General features: G+C 55.7%; 4 protein-coding genes across 6 annotated transcripts; 2 read left to right on the plus strand and 2 right to left on the minus strand.

The window, feature by feature from the left end:
• The first annotated feature begins 2219 nt into the window (after positions 1–2219).
• CTSW (cathepsin W) lies at positions 2220–5648 on the plus strand. Of its 2 annotated transcripts, none has more exons than XM_001494633.5 (10): positions 2220–2378; positions 2642–2726; positions 3552–3665; positions 4051–4205; positions 4308–4404; positions 4512–4592; positions 4676–4798; positions 4987–5051; positions 5132–5335; positions 5416–5648. In XM_001494633.5, the coding sequence occupies exons 1-10, from the start codon at positions 2292–2294 to the stop codon at positions 5524–5526; spliced, it is 1122 nt and encodes a 373-aa protein (XP_001494683.1). In that variant the 5' UTR covers positions 2220–2291; the 3' UTR covers positions 5527–5648. The 2 variants fall into 2 exon arrangements, with proteins under 2 accessions (XP_001494683.1, XP_070086300.1); XM_070230199.1 differs by having other exon boundaries at positions 2224–2378; positions 4290–4404.
• Positions 5649–5840: 192 nt separating this feature from the next.
• On the minus strand, positions 5841–10499 carry FIBP (FGF1 intracellular binding protein). Of its 2 annotated transcripts, none has more exons than XM_001494652.7 (10): positions 9709–10499; positions 9319–9517; positions 9016–9142; positions 8059–8159; positions 7459–7592; positions 7011–7119; positions 6869–6932; positions 6502–6588; positions 6318–6415; positions 5841–5962 (listed from the first exon to the last, which is right to left on the minus strand). In XM_001494652.7, exons 1-10 carry the CDS (start codon positions 9791–9793, stop codon positions 5893–5895), a joined length of 1074 nt encoding a protein of 357 aa, XP_001494702.1. In that variant the 5' UTR covers positions 9794–10499; the 3' UTR covers positions 5841–5892. The 2 variants fall into 2 exon arrangements, with proteins under 2 accessions (XP_001494702.1, XP_001494725.1); XM_001494675.7 differs by having other exon boundaries at positions 7438–7592; positions 9709–9930.
• Positions 10500–11891: 1392 nt separating this feature from the next.
• On the plus strand, positions 11892–12743 carry CCDC85B (coiled-coil domain containing 85B). Its single transcript, XM_023654471.2, has one exon. The coding sequence runs from the start codon at positions 11892–11894 to the stop codon at positions 12498–12500; it is 609 nt and encodes a 202-aa protein (XP_023510239.1). The 3' UTR covers positions 12501–12743.
• A 607-nt stretch (positions 12744–13350) lies between these two features.
• FOSL1 (FOS like 1, AP-1 transcription factor subunit) lies at positions 13351–19498 on the minus strand. The gene is made up of 4 exons (XM_001494776.5): positions 19156–19498; positions 16981–17178; positions 15113–15220; positions 13351–14424 (listed from the first exon to the last, which is right to left on the minus strand). Exons 1-4 carry the CDS (start codon positions 19243–19245, stop codon positions 14005–14007), a joined length of 816 nt encoding a protein of 271 aa, XP_001494826.1. The 5' UTR covers positions 19246–19498; the 3' UTR covers positions 13351–14004.
• Positions 19499–27091: the final 7593 nt, after the last annotated feature.

Genomic DNA, 27091 nt, shown 5'->3' on the forward strand with positions numbered 1-27091 from the left:
TTTGTGAATTACACCTCAATAAAGCCGCTATCAAAAAAATAAGGGGCTGGCCCCGTGGCCGAGTGGTTAAAGTTCCGCCTGCTCGGCTTCGGTGGCCGGGGTTCGTGAGTTCGGATCTTGGGTGCAAACCTACTCTGCTCATCAGCCATCCTATGGAGGCATCCTACAAACAAAAAAATAGAGGAAGATTGGCACAGATGTTAGCTCAGGGCTAATCTTCCTCACAAAAAAAGAAAAAAATGATAATAAAAATATTAGCTCTTGATTATCAGGATCTAACCATTCCAGGCACCGGTGTGCACCTCACGCAATCCTCCTGCCAAGTGCGGGAAGGGGTGCCGTGAACACCTCATTTCGCAGATGACAGAAGCTGAGATTTGTCCAGGCACAGGCAGAGTGGGAAGGACAGGATTTGAACTCAAGTCTCTCTGCCTCCAAGACTCTCTGGGTTCTTTGTCCCCACAGTAGAGCATTAAGGACCCCCCATTTGAACACCTACTCTGTGCCAGCCAGGGTCGTAGGTGCTCCACAAAGTGTCGTTCCACTCAAAGGAATTGTCACTGCCACTCAGAGATGAGGACGGGAGGCCCAGAGGGGAATGACTGGGTGCGCAGTTGGCAACTCAGACTTGGACCCAAGCCTCATCTTTGCACTATTAGGCCTGGGCGTGCCTGCCACTCGGAGTTGCCTCCTTGGAATGCCTCTTCTGACCTCTGGGACCCTAACGACTTTCGCTGCCCTCATCCCCTCTGCACCGGGTCACAAGGCCTTATCTTGCTTGGTGTCCCTCTCCTACCCGGTCGTGAGCTCCTTTCAGTCCACAGCCCAGCCTTCACTGGGCGCCAGCCAGGAGCTTCAGATGAGCAAATGAATGAACAAATGAGTGAGTGAGTGGGGAAATTCATGCAGTCATTCAACAAATGTTTACTGAGTGGCCACCATTGACCAGGCTCTGTGCTAGGCACCGGGGACACAGCACTGATTGAAAAAACACCCAGATCTCCTGGCCTCGTGGAGCTCACATTCAAGGGAGGGAAGGAAATGATCAAAGAAGGCCACCCAGCCCCACACCTCAGTCCCTCCTCCCCCAAATTTCCACAACTCCCCCACCACAAGAGTCAGGTTTTATGACACCCCCTTTGGTGCCCACACGGGCTTACCATCTGGGGTAACGGAGGGGGCGCAGCAAGATGGGGCCTCACAGCTTTGGGAAGATCCCTGATGAATGAAGAAATGAGGTAGTGAGCACATGAATGAGTGAACCCCAGGATCAGAGCCCTCCTCCCTTCCCCTCTCCCATCCCCAAGGAACCCCTAGAAAGCCAGCTTCTTCTCATTCATCTCTGGCCTTGGGTGCTAGTTCCCAGCCTGGGGGGCCTAGCTCCCAGCCTGGAGGCACATAAGGGAGATCCCCAGCCCAAGGGCCCATTAGAACCAAGGCAGCAGTAATGGGTGTTAACACCCCTGCCCAGCCCTTGGCCTCACGGGCTTTGGCCTTGCTCTGCCTGAGATGCCAACCCTGCTATCTTTCTGCCCCCTCAGGCCCACCTAGACCCCTCATCCACACTCCCAGACTGTGACAGGAAGAAGGAACAGGAGGCAGTAGCTGCCACTTGCTGTCCCTTGGGCCCTGCACTTTCCTGTTTAAAACCCGTGATGACCAATTGTTCAGTCAACAAACATTCATCGAGCCTGCTCTGTGCTGGCTCCGTCCTGGGCACTGAGGACACAGGGCATCAGACGCCTCTGCTGTGGGTGGGAGGCAGATGCCCAGCCGGCACAGGCACAGCAGGGACTCAAGGGGCTGCAGGTGACAGCAGAGGATGGGGAGCAGGGAAGGCTTCTTGGAGGTGACCCTCGAGCTGACTGAGCTTCGCAGGATGAGCAAGAGTGCTTCCCCAGGGAGCAGTGAGCACCTTCCATCCTTGCCCAGTCATTAGGGGCACGTGGTTCCCGTAGCCCCCTGGGCTTCCTGCTCATGGCACTGATGGCCCTATATTGTCACTGCCCAGTTAGGATCTGTCTCCTTAAGGACAGACCCATCTCTGCATCCCTACAATTGCCCAGAACAGGGTGGGCAGAGAGCCTCTGTGGAATAGAGAGAGGTGGAGTGGAGAGCCAGCAGGCCAAGGGCCAGGCAGGGACAACCACCTGAAAGCCTCTTGTGCTTGAGGGATCCAACCCCTCCCAGCCTAGTTTCCCCTGTGTGGTGGTTTCTCCAGCTCCGCCCTCTCAGCCCCTCCAGCTTGGTCTGCACAGCTTCCTGCCCCTGGCACTCTGGTCTGCGGCGCCATGGCCCAAACTGTCCACCTCTCCTGCCTCCTGGCCCTGTTGGTGGCAGGTCTGGCTGAAGGCTTCAATGGCTCCCCCGGGGGCCAGGTAAGTACCCCCAACCTGCACCCCATCCCCTTCCCTCTGCAGGCTCCATGCCTCGGGCTCACCCCTTCAGGAAACTGCCTTGTTCCCATTTCCCAGAGGGAGAGACTGAGACTAGAGAGGTGATGAGTCCATGCTCACCCAGGGAGACAGAGTGGGATTAACGGGCTGATCCCCTAGCCCAGTCTGCCTGGCTGGGAGCTGAGGTGTGGTCCCGGCAATGACTCCTCGCCTACCTCCCCCACACCACCCTTGGTTCCTTCCAGGACCCAGGGCCCCGGCCGCTGGAGCTGAAAGAGGTCTTCACGTTATTCCAGATCCAGTACAACCGGAGTTACTCGAGCCCAGCAGGTATCACCAGACACGCGTATCTCCAGTCCAATCCCCCTTCTCCCATTTAACAGAGGAGGAAATCAAGGCTCATGGTGGGGAGTGCGCAGGACAGTGGCCGGACTGGGGTGTACTCCCTGGTTCCCAAATGCAGAACTGGGGACAGGATTTCTTTGCTATGAACCTGGAAGGAGGTGGCAGCTGTTGGGGGTCTGCCCAGTCCTAGAGGATTCTTCCCTCCATAGCCACTTTCCTGTGAGCCGGGCAGCAGGCAGATCACCATCTAGTCATGACTTCATGCAGCAGACACCCAAGGATACCTACCCATTTTGTCCCCAAGCTGGGGACTCCCTCACCACCCCCAGGAGTTGCCAGCACTGCTCCTGCTCCCTCTGTGTCTCATCTCCCCTAGGGGCATGGTCTAGGGTTGCCCTTCAGCCCAAGCTGCTTGGGCCATGGCCCTGTACCCCATCCCCACCCCCCACCACGTCCCACCTCTGAAACCGTGGTCTGAAGTGTGAAGTGAGGGTGGAAGAGGTGACCTGGCAGGAAGCTGGCTTCCAACTATCTACTTTCTCTTCTGAGTCACTCTGCCTTCAGACCCCTTACTTGGCTTCCCGCTGGGGTGGGCAGAGGCCCCCTTCCTGCCTCCTGGGAAAACCCAACCCTAGGTGGGCTGGGGAGCCGTTTCCTTAGCCTGGGCGTCTGCAGCGGGGTCTGCAGGAGCCACAGGAAAGGAGTCAGGGCTCACCTGGGTGAGTGTGGGTGGGAGGATGCTCAGCCAGCGGCCACTTCCTGTCCCTGTGGGCTCAAGAACCAGCCTAGGACAACCCCCTTTTGGTCTAGAGTATGCTCACCGCCTGGACATCTTTGCCCGCAACCTGGCTCAGGCTCAGCGACTGCAGGAGGACGACTTGGGCACGGCTGAGTTTGGGGTGTCCCCATTCAGTGACCTCACAGGTACTGGGACCCCGCCTGGCCCCTAGGTGGTAGGTGGGGAAGTAGAGCCTTCTCCAGGGATAATGGCAGATGGACAGGGCAGCCCTTCGGTTTTCATGTCCCAGAGAGGGATGCTGAGGACCAGGGGCCTGGCTGCTAGTCCCAAATCACAGAGGGCAGGGGCAGGAACTCTGGAGGCCTGTGGCCCAGCCCAGCTCAGGGGCGAGGCAGCAGGTGCAGGGAAATGCACCCAGCAAGGAAGCCAGCCTCTCTCTAGACCTCAGCATCCTTGCCTTTGTCTCCCAGGGTGTTATGGGGACTCAAATGGCTGAGGAAGTGGATAGCTGGAGTAGGAGAGACAGAAGGGGTCAAAACTGTGGTCTTGGTGGCCCCATCTGTCCCCCAGAGGAGGAGTTTGGCCAGCTCTATGGGCATCGGAGGGCGGCTGCAGGGGCCCCCCACGTGGGCAGAAAGGTAGAGTCTGAAAAGTGGGAGAAGACAGTGCCCCAGACCTGTGACTGGCAGAAGGCAGCCGGTGTCATCTCATCCGTCAAGAACCAGGTATCTGCCCCTACCCTGTCTGGTCCAATCCAGCCCCAGTGGTGCGTGGGAAGGAGAAGGGCAAGCCTGGACACCTTACCCCAGCCTCACCCTCTCACCCAGGAAATGTGTAACTGCTGCTGGGCCATGGCGGCTGCGGGCAACATTGAGGCCCTGTGGGCCATCACATACCATCAGTCTGTGGAAGTCTCCATACAGCGTATGGCTGGGAGAGGGCTCGGGCCGGGGGCAGGGGTGTGGGGTGGGGATGTGTGACGAGGGAGAGGAGGGGGGCCTGGTCACCCACACTGTCCCTTCTTCCACCAGAGCTGCTCGACTGTGACCGCTGTGGGAATGGCTGCAAGGGTGGCTTCGTCTGGGACGCGTTCCTGACTGTTCTCAACAACAGTGAGTGCCCTGCCTCTCCGGGCAGCTGTGGGCTGGGGGACGTGCAGGAGCCGTGGCTCCATCCTGGTCTTGCTTATCTCCAGGTGGCCTGGCCAGTGAAAAGGACTATCCATTCCGGGGGGATGCCAAACCCCACAGGTGCCAGGCCAAGAAGCCCAAGGTGGCCTGGATCCAGGATTTCATCAGGCTGCCGGAGGACGAGCAGAGTGCGGGAAGGCTGGAGACATGGGCGGGAGTGGGGGGAGAATGACAGGGATGGACAGACCAGGCTATAGAAAGAGATGGAGGGATGGAGGGGGTGAGGATGTGGAAGGGGGAGAGAGAGAGAGACACCCATGAGCTGAGAGCAGGGGGGACAGGGCACGCAGGGCCTGATGGCACCTTCTACCCCCAGAAATCGCCGAGTACCTGGCCACCCATGGCCCCATCACCGTGACCATCAACATGAAGCTACTGCAGGTGGGAGAGGGGAGGAAAGGAGGGGAGGGGCGTACAGGGGAGGCGGCCCCAGACTCAGCCCGTCTGCCCTGCCTCTGCAGCAATACCAAAAGGGTGTGATCAAGGCCACGCCCACCACCTGTGACCCCCAGCATTTGGATCATTCTGTCTTGCTGGTGGGTTTCGGTGGAGGCAAGTCAGTGGAGGGGAGGCGGCCAGGGGCAGTCTCATCCCAGTCTCGTCCTCGCCGCTCCTCCTCATACTGGATCCTGAAGAACTCCTGGGGGGCCAAGTGGGGCGAGGAGGTGAGTGTGATCTACTGCGGGGGACAGGGCAGGACAGGCATCTGCCATCCTTCTGGCCCTGAGGTCCCCTAATTTCCTAGGGCTATTTCCGGCTACATCGAGGGAGCAATACATGTGGCATCACCAAGTACGCGCTCACTGCCCTAGTGGACCAACCACGTAAGAAGCGGCCAGTCTCCTGCCCTCCCTGAGCTCGCCTGGCTGCCCCTCAGCTCTTTCCTGCTGTGCCAGCTACCTCCTTGCTAGCCCCATCCCAAGGTCTCGGCCTGTGCTCCCAATCTTCTTGCTACAGATTGAATAAACCAAGACAAGAGCCCTGTCTTCCAAGTGGACTCAGCTGGAGTGGGGAAATGGGGAGAACTTACCTACCATTCCCAGATACATCCTAGTCCCTGTGGGGTTGATGTACCCACACATCCTTATAGACGTACACCATGACATATGCACGCACACCTACGCACGCTCCCACACACGGACGATATGTGTACCCACACACAGGCTCCTCCAAAGTCATGGCAACTTTATTGTCAGTGTGGGCCCTGCGGCGGAAGGGGGCCTCAGTCATGATAGAGGCGCAGGAGGCAGCCACGGAGGGTGCCCATGTAGCGGTCCCAGAGGGCCTGGTGCCTGCAATGACAATGGGAACACTAATGGCTGACATTCACTGCCTCCTCACCGTGTTGTGACAACTGCTATACACGCTCTCTATACTGTCACCTGTTTAATCCTCACAATATTCTTAGAATCCTTATCATCGTTCTCCCCAGTTTCTATGTGAGGACATTGAGGCATGGAGAGGTGAAGGACCTGCTCAAGGTCAGGTCACCACTTCGAAGAGGTGGAGCCAGGACTCTGGTCCAAGGAGAGACCTCCACCCACAGGGCGGCAGAACAGGGAACCATGAGTCTGCAGGAAGGCTAGGCCCTGGCGGGAGGCTGGCTGGGGCCAGGCCAAGCTGGACGGGAGGGCTGGGATCTCTCACCGGAAGCCATCCAGGGAGTGGACCGACGCCGAATACTGATTCAAGAAGAGCCGCACGTCACTCAATGGCCAGTGGTCAGAGCGGCAGGGTTCCACGAACTGTGGGCCCAAGGGAACATGCAGCACTGGTACAGCTCAGGGACGGCCAGGGTGGGGATCAGAGGGCGGCAGGCAGGACAGCTCACCTTTTCCACGAGGTCCACAAATAGGTCTCTGACGTCCTTATTGTGAGTCAGCTTGGTGGCCACATTCACCAGCCCCCGGGACAGGTTCTGTGGGGCAGGGGGCCTGGGAGTTCTGCCTTCTGTCCCAGAAGCTGGGGGCTGAGCCCAGAGGCCGGAGGAGGAGCAGGCCCCTCCGCACATCTATCCACCTCCCTCAATTGAATAACTCCCCAGTGTTTAGGAGCAGGCTCCCGCCTGTGAGGCGGGCAAAGGGGGGGCAGCAGCGCCACCTGCTGGTCAATCCCGGGCATGAGCAGAGTTGCCCAGTGGGACAGTGCACTGGAGGCTGAAGAGGCCCAAGGGACAGAAGCTGGATTAGGCCACAGACCTTGAAGTTGGCTTCCATTTCAGAGAAGACACCGAGCTTTCCTCGAAGGGCGGTGCACACCAGGCTGCGGGGAAACAGGGTCGAGATTAGAGCCACCCGGGCCCCCACTTCAGGCCCTACCCCATGGAGCCCCTAGGTTCACCTCTTGTGCAGGTCCAGAAGGTCCTTGTCAGCTACAAGCACCTTGAGCTCCTTCAAGTCCTGAAGAAACTCCTTGTCTAAGTCCATGTCCATGTCATCCACCTGGGAGTCTGAGTGAGGCCCGTGAAGGGAGTTGGGGTGGGGGATAAAACCCCTCCTGTGATATCCTGAGCCTCCCCCCACCACCTCACTGCACCCCACGAGACAGAGGAGGAAGCGGAGTGTCAGAGAGGTGCAGTGACTTGCCCCAGGTCATAGAGAAGCAGTGGGCCCTCTGTCTGCAGGCCAGGTGTGTGTGGGGACACTGACACTGGACTAGGAGCAGAGGTGGCTGAGGGGAGGGCGCTGAAGAAGAAAGGATGCTGGGGCCTGCAGGAGAAACTGCTGCTGGGGAACCAGGCCCAGAAAGAGGGGAGGCGTCCGGGCACCTGGGTCAGTGGGGGCCTCACCGACGGCTCCGAGGGTCCAGTTCTGGATCATGAGCTCAGCACAGAAGGCAAAGTCGCCAAAGCTCAGGTACTGCAGTTTTTTCTTCCCTGTCTCAAAGCGGTTGTTGGCAAAGAAGACAATGGCTGCATAGTCCCTGCAGGGAGGGGACAGTGGGCTTGTCAGGGCTTGAAATTCCAACACTGGCTGGGCACCCAAGTTCTGGCCTCTCTCTGCCCTAACTCACTGTGTGACGTCTTTCAAGTCACTTCTGTCTGGGCCTCCTCATCTGTGCAAAGAGAAGGTTTCAGCCCAGGTCTCCTAAGGGATACAGCGGGAGACCACAAGCGTAACGGTCACCACGTACTGAGCTCTTCCTAAGCCTTGGGGCTGCGCCATGGGCTCTACATGTGGCACCTCACACAGCCCAGCTGGCAAGGGGCCAGGCTAGGATTTGAACCCAGGCCAGTCTGATCCAAAGCACGGACCAAGGGTAGGACAACCATCCCCCCAACACAGCCAGACGTCAAGGGGTTTGCGGCGGGAAAGGTGGGCCAGCCTCAGGGCCCTGGAAAGGAGTGCGCAGGAGGGGAAGATGGCTGACTCTTCTCTTGGCCCCTCACCTGGCCAGCCGGTCGGAGAGGAGGAAGTGTTGCTGGACGTTATCAACCAGGGAGCCCCGCATTTCCTCCACCACCTTGAAGACTCGCTTGAAATTGTCAAACTGCAGGGCAGTTAAGGGGGGAGAGAGGACTGGTGAGAGGTCGCTCCCCTAGTAAGCTGTTTATTGAAATCCCTCTCTCATCTACCCACCTATCCGGTCAACATCTGCTAACTTAGCATCTGTTATTCCTTCCACAAACTACTGATTATTAATACCTGTTATCAGTTCAATAAATATCTACCAACTTCTACCACGGAGCCTCGGATAAATGTTTACTCACTCCTACCTCTCCATTCACCCCTATTTTAGCATCGTGAGCTTGTGCCGGAGCTCACCCTCCTGACTAAGGCCCAGGAAGTCAACAATGAGCAAATGCTAAGCCATATGCAGGGGGCTCACAAGAAATGAGGGATTAGACACTAAAGGCCCAGGAGAATGGTTGGTTCTCCCTGGCATCACCAGAAAGGCTTGTGGAGAAGGTGGCATCTGAACCCCTGCCTTGGTTTCAAGGGGTAGAAATGGCCAAAACCAATACCTTCCAGGGAGGAGCAGCATGAGCAAAGGAAAGCCAGGGGATGGGAAAATGTCAGCCTAGCGAGCTTGGCAGGGACCAGGTCATAGGAGAGTATGCAGGGCAAGGCCAGAGGTGTGGCTACTATCCAAGAGGGAGCAGGAACCAATGAAAGTTCATGAGCTGGGGGAAGCTGTGGTCAGATCTGGGCTTTTGAAAGGTCACTCTGGCTGAAGAGTAGAGGATGGTTTGGAAGGGACAAAAAGAAGGGAGAGGAGACTGGGAATGAAGCAGCTGCCACAGTCGGAGGTTGGGGAGGAGGCTGGAGCTGGGGCAGTGGCCAAAAGGATGGAGTGAAGGGGGGACTGTAGGTGGGAAGTTGTGTTGGGGGGGTACGGTGCCCACCTGTCTCCGGCAGCTCTTGAGGGTGATGCCTGTTTTGGTGCTGATGTCGTCCAGGTCTTTCTTGGTGCCCTTGGACAGCTTCTTGCCCAGGACCTCCCGCACAAAGGCCTCATCAAAGGCGTAGTACCTGCGTGGAGGTAAAGGACACCACTGACTTCCCATAAAGGAAAGGGTGCCCGGCAGGGCCTGGGTTTGGCCCCTCTGCTCTCAACTTTCTCAAGGCCTGGGTAAGTCCCGCCCCTCCCTGGGCCTCAGTTTCAGCCTGCAAAATCGGTATACAGTCAGACTGGTTGGCGTCCCCACCTCTCGATGAGCAGCGCCTGTCGGGAGGGCGGGATCTGGTAGATGAGCTGGTGCAGCAACTTGGGCGGTGCGTGCAGCAGGCGCTCGAGCATGTGGAAAGTACGGTAGTGGTCCATAGTGTCGCTCTGCAGCACCGCGGCCGTGGCACCCGTCTGCTCCAGGATTCCTGAGCGCACCCTCAGAGCCACTGCGTCGCCCACTGGGTAGTGCGCATTAGCGTCAGGCCCCGCCTGACTCAGGAGGCCCTCCAGGGATTCCCGCCCCGACCCCTATCCATCCCTTACTCCCGCTGCCCACTTCCCTATAGGATTCTCAAGCCCTGGCCCCGCCCCCTTTCCCATCCAAAACAACCGCTCCGCCCGTCGGGCTTCCCAGACGGCCCCCACAGACCCGAGTAACCATCCAGCCAGAGGCGATACACGTCCTCGTCGATGAGGGTCGTGTTCCCCACGAAGATATCCAGCTCACTAGTCATGGTCACGCCCGGACCCGGGCGCGGCCGCGGCGCCCCAGCAGGACCGAGCACTGCCCGGGCCCGGCACGCCGCCGGGCCACTTCCGGGAGTGCGGAGATTCGGCTCCGGGCACCCGGAGCCAGAGAAGGACCACTTCCGGGACACAGCGGGTGGGGTCGGGAGCGGCGCGCGACGGGGCGGAGGCAGAGGCGGTGGAGGAGCCCCTCCTCCCGGCGGAAGCGGGACTCCCGGGCTCCTTTGGCCCCGTGTGCGGGAGAGTGTCCGGAGGCAAGGCTTCCCGCCAGTCTCCCCTACCCCTGCAACCTCCTGCCCTCACTTCCTCTTGGTTTTTCTCCCACATTCTCTGCTCTTTTCGGGGCCTCCCTACTTTGACCTGTATCCTCAATGCTAAATCTTTTCTTTGCTAAAAAGATGTCTGGCCCGATGTCCAAGGACACTTGCTGGGAGCCCCTCAGTCCATCCTGCGGATGAGCACGTCTCCTGAGCATGGGGCACCTGCTGCCGTGGTTTGAACCACCCTCTCACCACTAACTAATGGCCTCCCCTATTGTGCAGCTCAGAGCTCTGCCTGGAAGTCCACATCCGGAGGGCCGCGTATCTTCGAGTCTGCCCGCGCTGTCTCCCCACTCCTTCTGAGGCCTCTCAGAAGCAAGGCAGACCTCTCCTTCTCCCCAATCTGTTTCTTTTCCTGTGTTCCTGTCTCAATGACAGCCCCAACATCCACCCAGTTCTCATACCAGAAACCTGGGCTATTTCCCAGACTCCTCTCTTCCCACATTCAGTTCTGCTGATTAGCCTCCTGAATATTTCCACTATCTTTGTCCTCTCCACCCCCACTGGCACTGTCCCAGACCAGTCCTTCTGCATAGCTCTCCTTGCCCATCGACACAGTGTTCTTACTAATGTCCCTGCCTACGTCCCCTCCCATGGTCCATCCCACACAGAGCAGCCCGAACAATCTTTTTTTAAATGCATATTTTAAAATGTTACTCCCCTGCTTACAATCCTTACTGGCCTGTGGAAATGTTCCAAGCTAGCATTGAAAGCCCTTGAGAATCTGGCCTCCGTCTACCTTTGTTGCCTCCCTCCCTCTCTTACCACTTTCTCCACATGTCTGCTTTTCAAAAACATCGAGCTACTCTCACTTTAGTTCCTAAAACGGCTAGGCCATTTCGAGCATCAGTGTCTTTCACCAGGATATTCCCTTTTCCCGAAACAGCTCTCTCTTTATTTAGCAAAGTCCATACATCTTTCAGGGCCCATCAGATATTACCTCTTTTGGGAAACCTTTTTTGGGAAGTCCCTCAGACCGTGCCCCTCCTCCATTTGTTGCTTGTTTAACATAGCCTGTTTCCCCTGCCAGATTACTACCTCTTTGAGGACAGGATTAGGATCTTGGTGAAGTTTATTTCTGCGTAGGCCTTGCACACAATAAAGGTTTATTGAACAAATGAATCCCACGTATGCTCCTCCCCCCAGGCAGGAAACACTCTGAGAGGGAGTGTAGGCTGATGGTGAGCCCGAACGTTTGGACTCAGGGTTCCAAGGAGCTGGGACCGATGCCCAGTGAGCCGAGACTCGAGTTCGAGCTAAGCTAGAAAGCATGGAAAGACAATCCGTCTGTGTTCTGTCAGAAGGTGGGCAGGAGAGTCAGAGGCCAACGCCTGCGTCTTGATTCTCAGAAGCAGCGGAGGGGCTTAGGCTCGAGCTTGAGGAGGTTTGGAATTGAGAGGTAGAAGCACCTAGTTCAGGGTTGGCTTGTTAAAGACGGTGATGTCGGGACTGAATCCGTGTCCGCGGGGGTCTCGGGCACCGTGGTTCGGAGTGGGCGGAGAAGGGTAGCTCCCTCTGCGTCCAGACTCCGCCCCTCTCCGGGGAGGCTTTCCCGGATTGGCTGTCCTTCCCTGATGTCATGCGGCCCCGCCCCGGCGCGCGCCCCGCCGCGTGCCCACCCCCGGGCGGCTGCTGCAGCCTACACTACCTCGACCGCAGCCTGCCGCCCGCGGAGCCTGAGCCCGACCCCGAGCGGCGACGGGCTCGACGTGGGGCTCCTGGGCTGCGGCGGCGGGCAGGCGATGCTCCAGAGGCCTGAGCAGCCATGGAGGCCGAGGCAGGCGGCCTGGAGGAGCTGACGGACGAGGAGATGGCGGCACTGGGCAAGGAGGAGCTGGTGCGGCGCCTGCGGCGGGAGGAGGCGGCGCGCCTGGCGGCTCTGGTGCAGCGCGGCCGCCTCATGCAGGAGGTGAATCGGCAGCTGCAGGGTCACCTGGGCGAGATCCGCGAGCTCAAGCAGCTCAACCGGCGCCTACAGGCCGAGAACCGCGAGCTGCGCGACCTTTGCTGCTTCCTAGACTCGGAGCGCCAGCGCGGGCGGCGCGCCGCACGCCAGTGGCAGCTCTTCGGGACCCAAGCATCCCGGGCCGTGCGCGAGGACCTGGGCGGTTGTTGGCAGAAGCTGGCCGAGCTGGAGGGCCGCCAGGAGGAGCTGCTGCGGGAGAACCTGGCGCTTAAGGAGCTCTGCCTGGCGCTGGGCGAGGAGTGGGGCCCCCGCGGTGGCCCCGGCGGCGCGGGGGGCTCAGGCGCCGGGCCGACGCCCGAGCTCGCCTTGCCCCCCTGCGGACCCCGCGACCTGGGCGATGGAAGCTCCAGTACTGGCAGCGTGGGCAGTCCCGATCAGTTGCCCCTGGCCTGCTCCCCAGATGACTGAAGACACGGCTTCCTTCGTGCCGACGCCCGCCCGGAGTGCTTCCCAAGCGCCGGGATAGAGGTGGACCTCAGGACCTGGACGCCACCCTGGCTGCGCACGTGGGGCCTCTGGGATGGACTTAGAAACCCTGGCACTGAGGAGGGCCCCTCGCTCTCGCTGGCGGGGCAGCAGGGGGACTGAAGGCTGGAGCGGAGGGACTTGCTGGGGGCTGGGTGGGGGCTAATAAACTGGGACGGAAGCAGAGCCTGTGGCTTGGGCAGCGTCTGTTTGAGACTCGCCAGGGTTGGGACGAGGGCGAGGACATTGAGACGGGGTTCCATTCCTATCCAGAGGGACTGCAGAACTAAGGTGGCTGACTCTCCCGTTACCCCAAGTCTGGGGTGGGATGTGGGACCATAGTAAGCCACTGACTTCCCCCGTCTGGCCCAGGGACAGGCCGTGATCCGGCCCCTGAAGTGGCTCCAGCTCCCTTCCCGGCTCCTTCCTGTCCAAGACAATGGGGCAGGAAGCAGGTGTTGGGGGCCTAGAACCCACTAGCCGCCTCCCCTGAGGCTGGAAGGGACATAACAGCGCCCTCCAGTGGCACACGCAGGAGCACTGTGGGCCCCCACCAGGAGGAGGATGTTAAGCCTCTTGGCTTGCACCCCACAGCACTCTCTTCCTTCTCTTAGTGCTAGCGATGAGGCAGAGCAGATGTAGCCTCGTTTGTCAGATAAGACAGTCCAGGTCCAAAAATATCAAAGAATTTGTCTAAGGTCATGCCGTGAGTTGGTGAAGCTGAGACCAGAGCCTAGAGCTTCTGGCTCCAAATGTTCTCCCTTTAGCCTCTGGGTCCAATAAGACCAGGCCAGAGCTTCAAGCCTTTTATTCTGTTTTGGCAGGTTTGTATAAAAATACTCTCTTTAGGAAAATAAATAGCAGCTGCCCTCGCTGTGAAGGCTTCATTCCCTGGAGCTAAAAGCTTCTCAGAGCTGGGGGCTGCCAGTCAGCTCATCACAGAAGCCCCTGGCACCCTCCTGAGCTGTGCCATTCAGGAGGGCCGGCAGGATGCCCTGGTTCAGTCACCTGGTGCTGCTGGCAGTGGGGCTGGGGGAGTTAGTGTTCTAGGCTGGCAGAGTATCACTTTCTGTCAGAGTTGGGTGGATCATAGGAAGAGGGTGATGAAGACTCTAAGGGTAGTTTGGAGGGGGTTAGGGCTCCAGAGGACCTCTAGGGATCTGCAAAGTCCTTTGGGGCTGCCAGGAGTTCTCTAGCACAAATGGGAAATATTTTGTCTCTGATTCTGTGCAAATTGTTCAAGAGAGGCCAGCTCTAGAGAAACAGCAGGCAGCTTCACTGGCCCCAGGCTGGCTCTACCAGGAAGCAAAATATGCTCAGTCTCACCTGGAGGAATGGAGGAGAACCTGCTGAGGCTGGGCACGGGATATGGTCCAGGCCAGCTGGACCAATGTGGGCTGGATATGTTGGCTAGGGTGGCACCAGCAGGGAGGGGGGCTGGGGTGCCTCATAAGGCCAGGAGGGTGGGGGAGCCAAGCGGGTCAGAGGACGGGTCCCCACTGCTGCTGCTGCTCTTGCGATGGGCTGAGGCACAGGGTTCAGGGGTGCTGGGGTAGGTGAAGACCAGACTGGGGGTGAAAGGCGTCAGGGAGGGTGTAGTCATGAGCGTGGGGGTGTGCAATGCTTCAGGTTCAAGCACAGGCCCCGGGGAAAGGGAGATACAAGGCACAGGGCAAGAGGGGGCTGGTGGGCTGCTGGTGCTGCTGGTGCCGCCTGTGCCGCCAGTGTCACTCTCCTTGGCCCCTTCTGGGATTTTGCAGATGGGGCGGTGGGCTTCCAGCACCAGCTCCAGGCGCTCCTTCTGCTTCTGCAGCTCCTCAATCTCTCTCTGCAGCCCGGATTTCTCATCCTCCAGTTTGTCGGTCTCCTGCGGAGGGTTAGGAGAGGAGTCAAGAAGATGAGGGCAGGGGGCCTGCCCTGTGGTCAAGTGGTTAAGTTCCCGCGCTCCGCTTCAGCGGCCCAGGGTTTGGTCGGTTGGAATCCTGGGCGGGGACATGGCACCGCTCATGGAACCATGCTGAGGCGGCATCCCACATGCCACATCTGGAAGGACCCACAACTAAAGATACACAACTATGTACCGAGCGGCTTTGGGGAGAAAAAGGAAAAAGTAAAATCTTAAAAAAAAAAAAAAAAAAAAAGAAGATGAGGCCTGAATACTGCGTAGCCTCCCGCGATGGTGGTGATTCAAGGGGGGGTGGAGGGAAAAGGGGAGGGCCAGGGAGTCTCCAGCAAGTCTGGACTACAACTCCCATGAGCCCCTGGGAGAAAATGGGCATGACTCCCATCAGTCCTAGGGGTATCTCAGAAGGAGATGGTCTGCCGAAGCTTAAGCTCAGCTCTGCTGTGCTCGGAGTAGGACGCGCAGCAACTAATTTTTAATCGCTTTTTTCTTGTCCTTTTCTCTGAAGGACTGCCCCTCCGACAGGGAGCTGGGGAGAGGGGACTTCATATACCGGCGCCCCCTGGAGCCCCGCGGCTCATGGGAGCCGGGATCCCCCCCTGAGGTTCGGTGGGTCGGACCCTGGGAACCCTCCGCAGTGGCCGGTGCTCACCGCCTGCAGGAAGTCGGTCAGTTCCTTCCTCCGGTTCCTGCACTTGGCCGCCGCCAGCTTGTTCCGCTCGCGCCTCACTCGACGGCGCTCCTCCTCCTCCGGGCTGATCTGGGGGTAGAGGGAGCAGTGAGGTGGACCCAGAGCCGCTGGCTGCCCGACACTCGCCTCCTGCGCTGGCCCAGTGGCAAGACCCTGGCAAGGGGCATGGCAGCGCGAGGGCGCCCTCAGCCTGCGGTTTAGGGACCACCGCACCCCGACCGGCTCCCCGCACTCACGCTTTAGTAAGCTTGGATTAGTCAGCTCTTCCCCGCACCCAGCTTTTGCCTCCTATGATTCCTCCCTCGGAATGCCCACCCCTACGCCACAAACCTTAACCCTCCTCATCTCCCAGGACTCAACTAAGATGCCCCAGCCTCTGGTAAGCTTTCTCTCGTTCCCCAGCAAGAAGTGGCCTTTCTTCCTCTGAGCCTCTGGGACTTGGCCACTCTTTTCCAAGGACCCTCACTCATTCTTTTCAATCTCTTGATAACCTAGTCTCCTCTTTCCCAGGGACTGTAAGCACTAGAAGGGGCCAATGAGTGCTGCTGAGTATGTCGTTATTTATCAGGAACGTATTATGTGCCAGCTCAGCGCTTTACATAGATTCTTAACCCAACTGTCCATGTAAGGAACTGAAGCCCAGGGAGGATGAATAACTCGTTTATGGCCCCAGAGCAGAAATTAAAATCCACTCACTCTATTCAACCCTGAGTGAGAGACCAGCTGATGGAGACCGCCTCCCCCACAAGGACCTGGCTCACAGCTCGCAGCCCCTGTCTAGGAGTACCCAGGAACAAAAGACCACCCTCAGGACAGGGCTGAAGGAAGGAAGTCCAGGAGCCTGCCTCTGCGGCTCGCACCACGGTCCCCTTCCAGTTGGTCACAAAGGCCAGTCATTCTGTTTGTGGGAACACTTCCCCTGGCTGATGGCACAGTTTCCCCAGGACCCCAACCTCCCTCCCCATCCCCCACCCTGCTGTCAGAGTGAGCTCTTTACTATGCACACCTCACCCAGTCCCATATACCAAAAAGCCCCAGGGAGAGGAAAGAGGAGGCACTCCCTTAAAGACGGTATCTCCCATGTATTTATTTTGGTAAGGACTTTATTAGCAGTGCGCGGGTGGGAATGCTGGTTGCGGAGGCAAGAGTTTCAGCTCACTCTACTTCAAGCCTTCTCTTAGCTGCCGGTGAGACAGTGTGGCTTGCTGGTTAGGATCTGACTTTAGAATTGGACAGACCTGTCTCATTACTCACTACCTGTGTGATCTTGGGCAAATGACTACCTCTCTGTGCCTTCATTTCCTTGGCTGTAAAATGGGGAGAACCAGAGTACATTCCTCAGAGGGTTTTTGTGAGGATTAAATGATATGGGGAAACTGAGACCTAGAGAGCAGCCGAAGGGAAGTCTCTCCTTTCTGTTCTCTCCCCAGCTACTCAGACAGCATAAGCCCACCGTCTCCATACATGTCAGACCCTCTACTCTCCACACACCTTTTCACATGTACACCTTACACGTTCTCACCTCCACCTCCATTCTTCCTCCTGGTATCCCCTCCACCAGACTGCCATTTCCTTCCTCTCTATCTATGCAAATCCTACCCATCCTTCTAGGCTAATATGCCTCCACCTCCAGGAAGCTTTCCCTGATCCAGAAGTGACCTCTTTGCCCCTGCATCTCCCCAGGGGCTCCAATCACTTTCTTCCTTGGCCAGTAGTCACAGTGGCCGCACTTTACCCCTCCTCCCCGAAGCCTGTGTTCTCCTTTTGGGCAACAGCTTCTCCTCCGCACCCCTGTGGGCATCAGAATCAGCCACATCTCTGCTCCCTACCTGTTCAGAGGGCCGGCGACGCACCCCTGGAGGTGGCCCCAGGGCCCGAATGACTCCTGGCCGGGGCTGTGGGGGGCTGTACTGGGGGTATGCCAGAGGCCTGGGGTAGCTGCTGGGTCCCAGGAAGTGAGGCTGCACCATCCACTGGAGCTCCTGGCTGCCGCTCACAGCGTTGATACTTGGCACGAGGTGGAACTTCTGAGGGATAAGAAATGGAGGGCCAAGGATGAGGTCTGTGTGGATGGAGGGGCTTCCAGTGAACAGAAGCCACACCGCCGTCCACCCTCAAGGCAAATGCTGGTTCTGAGAGACCAAAAAGAGCCCCGTTGGGCAGTCAGAGAGCCTGACTGGGTGACAGATCCCTGCTCATGAGCTGTGTGACTTTGGGCAGGTCACATAACCTCTCTGTGTCTCCATTTCCCCATCAGAGCTAATACTTATAGAATGTGAATTCCAGGCACTGTCCTAACCACTTTACAAATACTGACTCATATAATTTGCACAACAGTATCATCATTTTCAGACAGGAAAACAGTTGTCCATGGACACATAGCCAGTAAGTGGAAAGCGGGGTTTGCGCCACAAGCAGCCAGGCTCTTACCCACTCCGGCACTCTTCTGAGTCCCATCTGCGCAAAGAGGAGCATTATAGCTCCCAACCCCGAGGGTGGCTGTGAGAATCAGGTGAGAGAATGTGTGTGACAGAGCCAGGTAAGTGGCAGATGCCCTATGCACAGGGGCTGTGGTGGGCAAGAGCCATTGCTCTGGGTTCAAGCTATCCCTATTCTCATTTTAGCTCAGCCACTTACTGGCTGTGACTTTGGGCATTATTTAACATCAGCGTGCCTCAGTTTCCTCGTTTTTAATATGATCATAGATGAGGATCACATCACTTCGTTGATACTAAAAAGTACCCTTGGGTAGCTCTGAAATCATAGGTTAATTGGCAACTTGAAAAAGATTTAGTGGTACAAAATAAAGGTGGGTTTTTCAATCAATGAGGTCTTAGATTCCGGGAAATTCAGTAAATGAGGTGGAAACCTCCCAGCGTGATGTCTGGCTGCCCTGCTTGCGCTCCCGGGATTACCTGCCCCTGGGTTCGAGCCCTGGGGCTGGGCCCTGGGTGTGGGCGCCCAGTCCTCCGGGAAGCGCCTCACAAGCCCAGGCGAGTCCAGACAGCGGTGTCCCGGGCACAGCGCTGTGGGCCCAGTGGCCCAGTGACCCCAGTTCCGGGCCCGAGGAACCGCCGGCGGCATCTCCCACTCCCGAGGTTGTCGGGCCCGGGCCGCTCCGGGCCAGGAAGGGAGGGGCGCTCCGGGTGAGTCAGCCACCGTGACTCGGCCGCCGTGACTCGGCGGAACGGACGCCGCTCCTAGCGACACGTGCTCGCGGCCCCTCCGCAGGAAATGGGCACCTGCAGCCTCCCGGGTACCCCCAGCCGGCAGCGGGCGCCGTTCGATGCCGAGAGTCGGGGAGACGCGGGAGTTGCCCGCTGCATGTCCCCGCGCACGTCCCCGCACCTCGCGGTCTCTATTGGCTCCATCCCGTCAAGGATCAAGAACCAGTCCCCCGGAGCCCACCAGGTTCCACTGCGCCGAGAAGGGGATACGGACTTGGCGATAGGGTAGAGAGGGACAGACACACAGACAGACATCCAGATGATCACAGACAGCGCCGAGGATTCCCAGTTAGTCAGGGCCAGCCTGCCGAGGATCCCGCCTCCCTCCTGCGTGGGGACTTCTCGGCCGCAGCTCAGACTCAGGTCTCGGGAATTTAGTCCGAGATGGATCAGACCCGAGATAGATGTTAGAGCTAGGATGAATCCCGAACTAAGGGGCCCCCTTCTGACGCAGATGGGACAAAATGATTAGCGGTGGCAGGAGGAAAGAAAGAAGGTAACAGAAACAGAGGGACAGTAGACAGCACACAGTGAGGGACAAGGGGGCGAGGGCGAGAGGGGACGTTCGCAGATCCTTGTTCCGCCCGCCGCGCGCGTTTCCCTGGGCTGTGGGGGGAAAGTGCCCCCGGAAAGCGGAGAATCGGCAGGATCTGCGGCCACAGCCCCCACACCCGATCCCTACTCCGGTTCCCGGCCCAGTCTCGGAGCGTGCCGCGGGGGACGACAGCGTGCCAGGCGCTGTCCACTCGCGCACCCCAGGCTTCGGATCTCTCTCACCTGCTGGCCTGTCCCCGGGGGCTGCGCTGGGCCGCCGTACGCACCGCCGGCCCCGGAGCTCGGTCCGGGTTCCCCGAAGTCTCGGTACATGCCCTGGGCTGGCTGCTTCGTGGGGTCCGCGTCGGCGGCTTCGGTTCTGACTCACTCGCTCCTTGCGGAGTCTTTTCTTTTTATGAATGAAAAGTTCTCGGGCTGAACCACTTCGATTTGGGGGGTGGCGCGGGCGTTTCGCAGTGGCGCCGGTCACCTCGGGGCTCCACCTCTCCAGACGCGCCGCCTTTCGACAGTCCGCCCCGAACTGTTCGACGCCTCCTACAGTCCTTTTGCGGCCTTTTCGTGGGGGGAGAGGAGCGGATTTGGCGTCCGCCAGCGGCAGGCGGGCCTGCCCCCTCTGACGTAGCTGCCCATACATGGTGCAATTTCCTCGCCGCGCCCAGGTGGAGCCGAGGATTCCCCTGCGTCTTTACGCACCTGTGAGCCGCTGGGCGCCCCGCCCGGTCTCGCTCTGTCCAGTCCCGCCCAGCCGCCGACTGCAGACTGCGAGCCCGCAGCCCCGCTCCCGGCCAGCACCCTGGAGCCCTCTCACCGCCTGGTCTGGCCTCAGTTTCTGCATCCGTCAAATGGGACGAAATAATCACGTAGCCACCCTGCCGCACGTGGGAAGTTGGAGTGAAGAATGTGAAAGGGGTCTGGAAACTGTAAAGTGGATCATAAATGTGATTGATATTACTATTATTATTTACTGGGTGCTTATTTCATGCCAGGAACGGTGCTACTGCCATCCAGGGTGAGGCCCTTCCGCTGGCATTAGGATTCAGATATTCTAAAAAGTGAATAAATGATGCCAGGGTTACAAAAATGGTGGTATATTTTAAATGTTTACAACGAACAAGTTAGTGCTTTGAGGTGCGCGCAAATACCACTCAATGTAATCGTGCTGCTCACAGGATAATTTGAGGAGCCATAACGAGTTTTAATTCAGAGCCTGGATAAGCAGTGAGCGCCTGCAGTGGGACACACTTGTCCTGTGGTCTGATAAACGCCATCGTCTTTAAATACTGTCACTGCCCTTCGGGGACTATATGGTCACCAGCTTTGTTTGGAGATTATGTCAAAGGTCTGTGTGACTGTGAGGCCAGGGCCAAAGGTCAACAACCAAAGGCCAAGAAGCCCGGAAGGTAGGTGCTATCATCATCCTTATTTTACAGATGGGGAAACTGAGGCTGAGAGGTGTTGAAATGCAGGCCACCTTGGCTCTGGGCTTCCAGTCCCAGAGCTACCATTTCTGTCTCTGTCGCCTGGGCGGGTCACCTTCCCTCTGAGTCCCAGGCTCAATGGGAATAATTGAGCCGCCCGCTGACCTCATGGGGCTGCATGGAATGAGGTCACAAATGTGAAAGTGCTTTGTAAGCTGTAAAGTGCTGTGCACTCAGAGGTGGTTACAGCCCCATGCCTCTCCCTTGCCTTTGTTCTCCTTAATGCTTGTCTTTCTCTAAAAAGGAAAGAAACCAACAGCAGTTTACCAGAATGAGAAATAGAGGGGAGGGTGTGTGTGGGAGAGAGATTTTTGGTGACAGTGTGACATGTGGAAAATAACGTGTGTGCTGGAATCAGACAACTCTGGGTTCTGGGTTTGAATTCTGGTTAGGCTGCTCACCAGCTGTGTGACCTAGATGAAGCAGAAAATCTCCTGGAGCCTCTGTTTTCTCATCTGCAAAATGGAGACATAATGTTAACAACATCTCAGGGTTGTTGGGGAACAGAAATAAGATCATCGCACATGCTTAGCACAGCATGTAATAAGAACTTGACAAAGAGAAAATAAATACACATGTTAATAAAAAGCCTCAGGGGTGGGGGCCCTTGCGGCTCTGGTCACATGCTAAGGCCCTCATGTAGTACACACGCACACAAGCATGCACACACACACACTAACTGGTATGTGAACTCTGGCTGAGCCTAAGCTGGATAGGTCAGAGGGACACAGGGGACCAGGTGGTGGCACATGTGAGGCCTGACATAGGTCAGCCTTGACTGCATCATCTGCCTGTTCCAGAAACACAACCCTGCCCGACTCCCCAAGCAGCCTGGGCAGTGACTGAGCGGGGGCTCAGGTCTCAGTGTGTGTGTGTGTGTGTGTGATTACAAGACTCTGAAAGTCCCTTCCCACTCTAACCGTCGCTGGAGCCACAAGAAGGTCCTTTCAGAGGCAGCACATTCCAAGCTCCTCAGTCACTGACTCCCGCCTCGTGGCTACAGAAACGTTCCTGGCCCCTGACCTCACCGGCTCCCGCCCTGGGAGGCCAGGAGACCACAGCGATTGCTTGTGGGAGTCTGGGGGCCCGGATGTCTGAGAGACCCTGGCTCTGTCGCTTGGCAGCTGTGTGAGCCTAGCTCAGTCACTTTCCCTCTCTGAGCCCTAGAGAATCCCCACCTCCTGGGGCTGCAGGGAGGCAAAAGGAGGCCATAGAAGAGTGTGCTTGGCACCCAGTAGGTGCTGTCAGTGCCCCCAGAGCGTTGGAGGTGATGTTTACATTTTTCAGTTCCCATTCACTTTTTAATTGAAGTTGATATATTTTTAAAATTGAAGTGAAATTCACATAACATGCAATTAACCATTTTAAAGCATACACTTCTGTGGAATTTTGTGCATTCATGATGTCGTGCAACCACCACTTCTCTCTGGTTTTAAAACTTTTTTATCATCCCAGAAGAACACCCCATACCCATTAAGTAATCACTCCCAGTTCTTCCCTCCTCCTTTCCCCTGATAACCGCTAATCTGCTTTCTGTCTCCATGGACTCGCCTCTTCTGGACGTTTCATAGAAATGGAATCAGCATTACGTGATTTTTTGTGTCTGGTTTCTTTCACTTAGCACAATGTTTTCCAGGCTCATCCACGTTGTAGCAGGTATCAATGCTTTGTTGCTTTTTAGAGCTGAATAATGTTCAGTTATATGTATACACCACAATTCAATTATTCATCTGTGAGTTGATGGGGTTTGTGATGTTTCCACTTTTTGGCTATTGTGAATAATGCTGCCATGGACATTTGTGAACAAGTTTTTGTGTGGACATGTGTTTCCATTTTTCTTGGGTATATACCTAAGAGTAGAATGTCTAGGTCACATGGTAACTCTGTTTGACCTTGTGAGGAACTACCAGGCTGTTTTATAAAGTATTGTACCATTTTACATTCCTGCCAGCAGCGTATGAGTATATGAGCGTTCCGATTTCTTCACATCTTCGCCAGCACATTATTTTCCATTTTTAATTTTAATTTTATTTTTTTGAGGAAGATTAGCCCTGAGCTGATGTCTGCCGCCAGTCCTGCTCTTTTTGCTGAGGAAGACTGGCCCTGAGCTGACATCCGTGCCCATCTTCCTCTACTTTATATGTGGGATGCCTACCACAGCATAGCTTGATGAGTCGTGCGTAGGTCCACACCCGGAATCCGAACTGACAAACCCCGGGCCACCAAAGCAGAACATGTGAACTTAACCGCTGTACCACTGGGCCGGCCCCTATTTTCCATTATTTCTTTATTTCTTTATTTTAAGGTTCTTTTCATAATTGGTTTCTTCTTCTTTTTTTTTTGAGGAAGATTAGCTCTGAGCTAACATCTACTGCCAATCCTCCTCTTTTTGCTGAGGAAGACTGGCCCTGAGCTAACATCCGTGCCCATCTTCCTCTACTTTATATGTGGGACGCCTGCCACAGCATGGCATGCCAAGTGGTGCCATGTCTGCACCCGGGATCCCAACCAGCGAACCCCAGGTCGCAGAAGCGGAACATGCGAATTTAACCGCTGCACCACTGGGCCGGCCTCTATTTTCCATTTTTCAAATGAAAGACATCCTGGGTGTGAAGTGGTATCTCATTGTGTTTTGATTTGCATTTCCTTAATAACCAATCATGTTCCTAATGATCAATGAACATCTTTTCATATGCTTGTTGGCCATTTATATATATATGGTTTTTTTTTTGACAATTGTCTGGTCAAGTCCTTTGCCCATTTGTCATTGGGCTGTTTGGTTTTTGTTGTTGTTGTTGAATTATATGAGTTCTGTATATATTCTGGATCCCAAACTGTTATCAGATATATAATTTGCAGATGTTTTCTCCTTCTGTAGGTTATAATGTCCTTTGATGCACAAAGTTTTAAAAAATTTTTACGAAGTCCAATTTATCTATTTTTTCTTTTGTTGCTCATGCTTCCAGTGTCAAATGTAAGAATGCACTGCCAAATTCAAAGTCATGAACATTTACCCCTGTGTTTTCTTCTAATAGTTTTATCAGTGTCATTCTTATATTTAGGTTATTGACTAAACTGAAGTTTAATGTACATACAATAAAATGCATTCATCCAGAATGTTCGGCTCAATGACTGTTTACATGTGTGTAAACCCATGCTCCAGCCTCCCGCCCGGATCAAGACAGGGGACATTTCCAGCAGCTCAGAAGCCTCCTTGCGCCCCCTCCCAGTCACTACTCCCTACCCATAGGTAGCCACTGTTCTGACTTCTGGCATCAAAGATCCGTCTGGCCTGTTCTTGAACTTCATGTAAATGGGACCATGCGACCATGTAATTTGTACTCTTTTGGGTCTGGCTTCTTTTACTCAACATGTCTGAGGAATTTGTCTGCATTGTTGGGTGAAGCAGTAACTTGGTCTTTCCTATGGCTGAGTAGCATTCCATTGCATGAATATTCCACAGTCACTGGCTCCATTCTCCTGCTGGTGACACTGGGGGCTCTTCCAGTTTGGGGCTATTCTGAATAGGGCTTAGTGAGCATTCATTTCTCTGGGCTGTGTGCCCAGGGATGGAATCGTTGGGCCATGGGGTACACACAGGTTTAGCTTTAATTCATTCTCTCCAATAGTCCTCCAAAGTGGTTGTGGCATTTCACATCCTACCAGCAATGGGTGAGAGTTCCGATCACCCCACACCTGGAGGTGACATTTTGGTTCACATCCACAAACCTTTCTTTCCCTTGGTCCTGGCCCCATCTCTCTGTCCTGGACCTTCTCCACAGCCTCCAGCTCACCCCCCTCCTCTCCATTTCCCACCCAGCAGCCTGAGGGGTTTAAAAAATCCTGACAATGTTCACAGAGGAATCTTTAAAAATTCTCACCGTTTCACCCTCAGACTTGGACCCTTCTGATCTGCGGCACCTTTTGAATTACTACAGCGGAGGGCGTGAGGCCTGGGAAGGGGGATGCTTGATGTACCCTGTGTTCTTTTAGGTTGCATGTCAATTGTGGGGCTTGGAGGACCAAGAGGGGAAATAGTGGCTCATCCTTATTGACTCTTATGAACCAGCCATGGTTCAAAGTAATTTGTTAGTCCTCACAACAATCCTGTAGAGATAGACAATAGTATTATACACATTTTACAGATTAGGGAATAGAGGCACAGAGAAATTAAGCAAGATGCTAAAAGCCACACAGCAAGGAAATAGTGGAGCCAGGATTTGAACCTAAGCAGTCAGTCTCCAGAGCCTGGCTCCTCACTGCCTTGCTAGTCTGTCCCTCAAAAGTGGCCTTAACAAGGCATTCAAGGTCCTTCCAGACCTGGGCCACCTGCTCAGGCTCCTCCCTCATCAGCACCCAGTTACTGTCTCTGCTCCAGGCTCACTGCTGGACTGAACTTCTCACCTTCGCACAGTCTGTTCCCTCTGTTCAGGATGCCCTTCCTTATCCCCTCACCTGGCCAGCTCACTCTCATCCTGCAGGTCTCAGTTTTCCCCTGCTTCCTCAGGAGGCCTTCAGTGAGTCCCTAACCTGGGTCAAACCCCTCATGCAATGCAGTCCCATAACACTATGCAGGGTATTACGGTTTTTTAAAAACCTGCTCAGAATAATTTTTAAAGATTTTGAGTTTGGGGGAAATTTTACACATATGTATAGTGTGGAGAAGAAATTATTTTGAAACTTGATTTTTATTTTTTGCTTTGCCTTATATTTTAAAAATTGTCATTGCATTTCTTTTTTGACTAGGTAGTATTTTGCCTCAAGATCTAGAAGTTTCGTAAGGGCATGCAGTGAAAAGCCCGTCTCTCTATTGTAAGCGGTTTCTTATGTATCTTCTTACCCAGAGGAGCCTGCTCCACATCCTGTTTTGCTCCTTCCTTTTCTGTTTTCTTATATCTTGGCAAACGTTTCACTGAGTAGATGGAGATTTGTCCCATTTCTTTAAAAATCTACTGCGTGGAGGTATATTTTACGTTCAAAAAACTTCACATTTTTTCACTGTAGTGGTCATGTGTTTGACCATTATGTACACCCACATAAGCACGTTCCAATCAAGATACAGGACACTTCCATCCGCCAGAAAGTCCTCTCCCACCCCTTTGCAGTCAACCCCCCTACCCGAGGACGTCACTTATCTCAGCTCTATTGCCACCGATCAATTTCGTCTCTTCTGGGATCTCACCTCAGCGCAATCATACAGTATGTCCCCTTTTGCATCTGGCTTCTATCTCTCACCATTACGCCCGTGAGAGTCACCCAGGTTGTGTGTAGCAGTAGTGCACTCTTTTTGATTGTGAGTTGAGTCCCCTTGTGTGATGGACAAGTTTCTTTATCAATTCTTCTGAATTAACTGAATTAACAGTTGAATGGAGCCAGCTGTGGGGGACTAGGGACAATTAAAGACTTCGTCTTGGCCCTAAGGCGCTTACAGCCCAGAGAGATGACCAGACACTGAGGAAAACAGCGCCAGTGATAGGTAGAGGGTGCTGGGGGCAGGAGCTGGAGAGCACCCGGGGGTGTTATAGGAGCCCCTGGGAAGGAAGGATTCTTTTCCACTGGGATGGGCGGGGAGCTTCCAGGCAGAGGAGTATTTGAGGTTGGGGGAGACGTTTCTGGGGTTGGAGTCAGTGGGCACAAAGCCTGGGGGTGGGGGGGCCTCAGTCCCTGTGGTCCAGGGCATGTGGTGGAAAGTGGGTTGGCAGCGGGCGCTGGAAGGATGGGCTGAGTGAAGCCTAAGCCAGGGCCCTTGAATGCCAGGCTGAGGAGCTTGACTTGGGCTGGGGGCCAAGGGGACCCCTGAGTGGTGTTTGAACAGGGAAGTGACCTGTGCTCAGTTTACTGAGGCCGGAGTCTGAGGAGGAGGGAGCTGGAGTCCCTTTGGGCAGGTCTTCTGGGGCTGGCCAATCAGGCCCTGGGGGCAGAGGGAGAAGTTTGGGCTGCGAAGGGGATGGGGTGAGAGGGGGGCTGGGCTGCTGCTCCCAGGGCCTGCGTATCACCCTCCCCACTCCCCAGATGCCACTGAGCACCCCACCCCGCACGCTTCTCTGTCTGCTGTCCTTTGAGCCTCACAGCACCCTCCTCTGATGGCAGTCCTGTCCCCATGAGGCAGATGAGGACCCTGAGGCTCCCTCTCTGGGTATCCCCTCCCCTATCCCCAGCCAGTCTCCTCTCCAGCCCAGGGCATCCAGGAGAGGATCAAAGACATGGTCCCAGCCCTGGCTGCATCTTTGATTTGTTATGTGACCTCAGGCCAGTCCGTTTCTCTCTGGGAGCATCAGTTTCCCTTTCTTGCAGATTACATGCTGGAATCCCTAAAAGCAGAGGTTTCAGTGAAGATCTACTGGGGGGAGGGGCGGGGAGACCATTGGGCCCCCCACCCCTGCTCCAACCAGCACAGCTGGAGGAGGCAGTCTGGAGAACAACATGAGTTCTGGAGTCCCATGGTCTGGATTTAAGTCCCAGCTCAGCCACTTCCCGGCTGTGTGACCTGGGCCATTCCTGTAACTTCTTTATGCCTCCGTTTGTAAAAGGGATGTGAATGGTTGTACTTTCTTTTCAGGATTGTTGGGGAAATAAATGAGATAAGGTGTGTATGGCACTTAGCACAGGGACTGGTACAGTAAGAGATTCATAAATGTAGTAGAATTTTCTTGCCATTACGTTTTGTGCCATGTGGACCA

Source organism: Equus caballus, chromosome 12 (assembly GCF_041296265.1).
Source record: "Equus caballus isolate H_3958 breed thoroughbred chromosome 12, TB-T2T, whole genome shotgun sequence".
Lineage (NCBI taxonomy): Eukaryota > Metazoa > Chordata > Mammalia > Perissodactyla > Equidae > Equus > Equus caballus.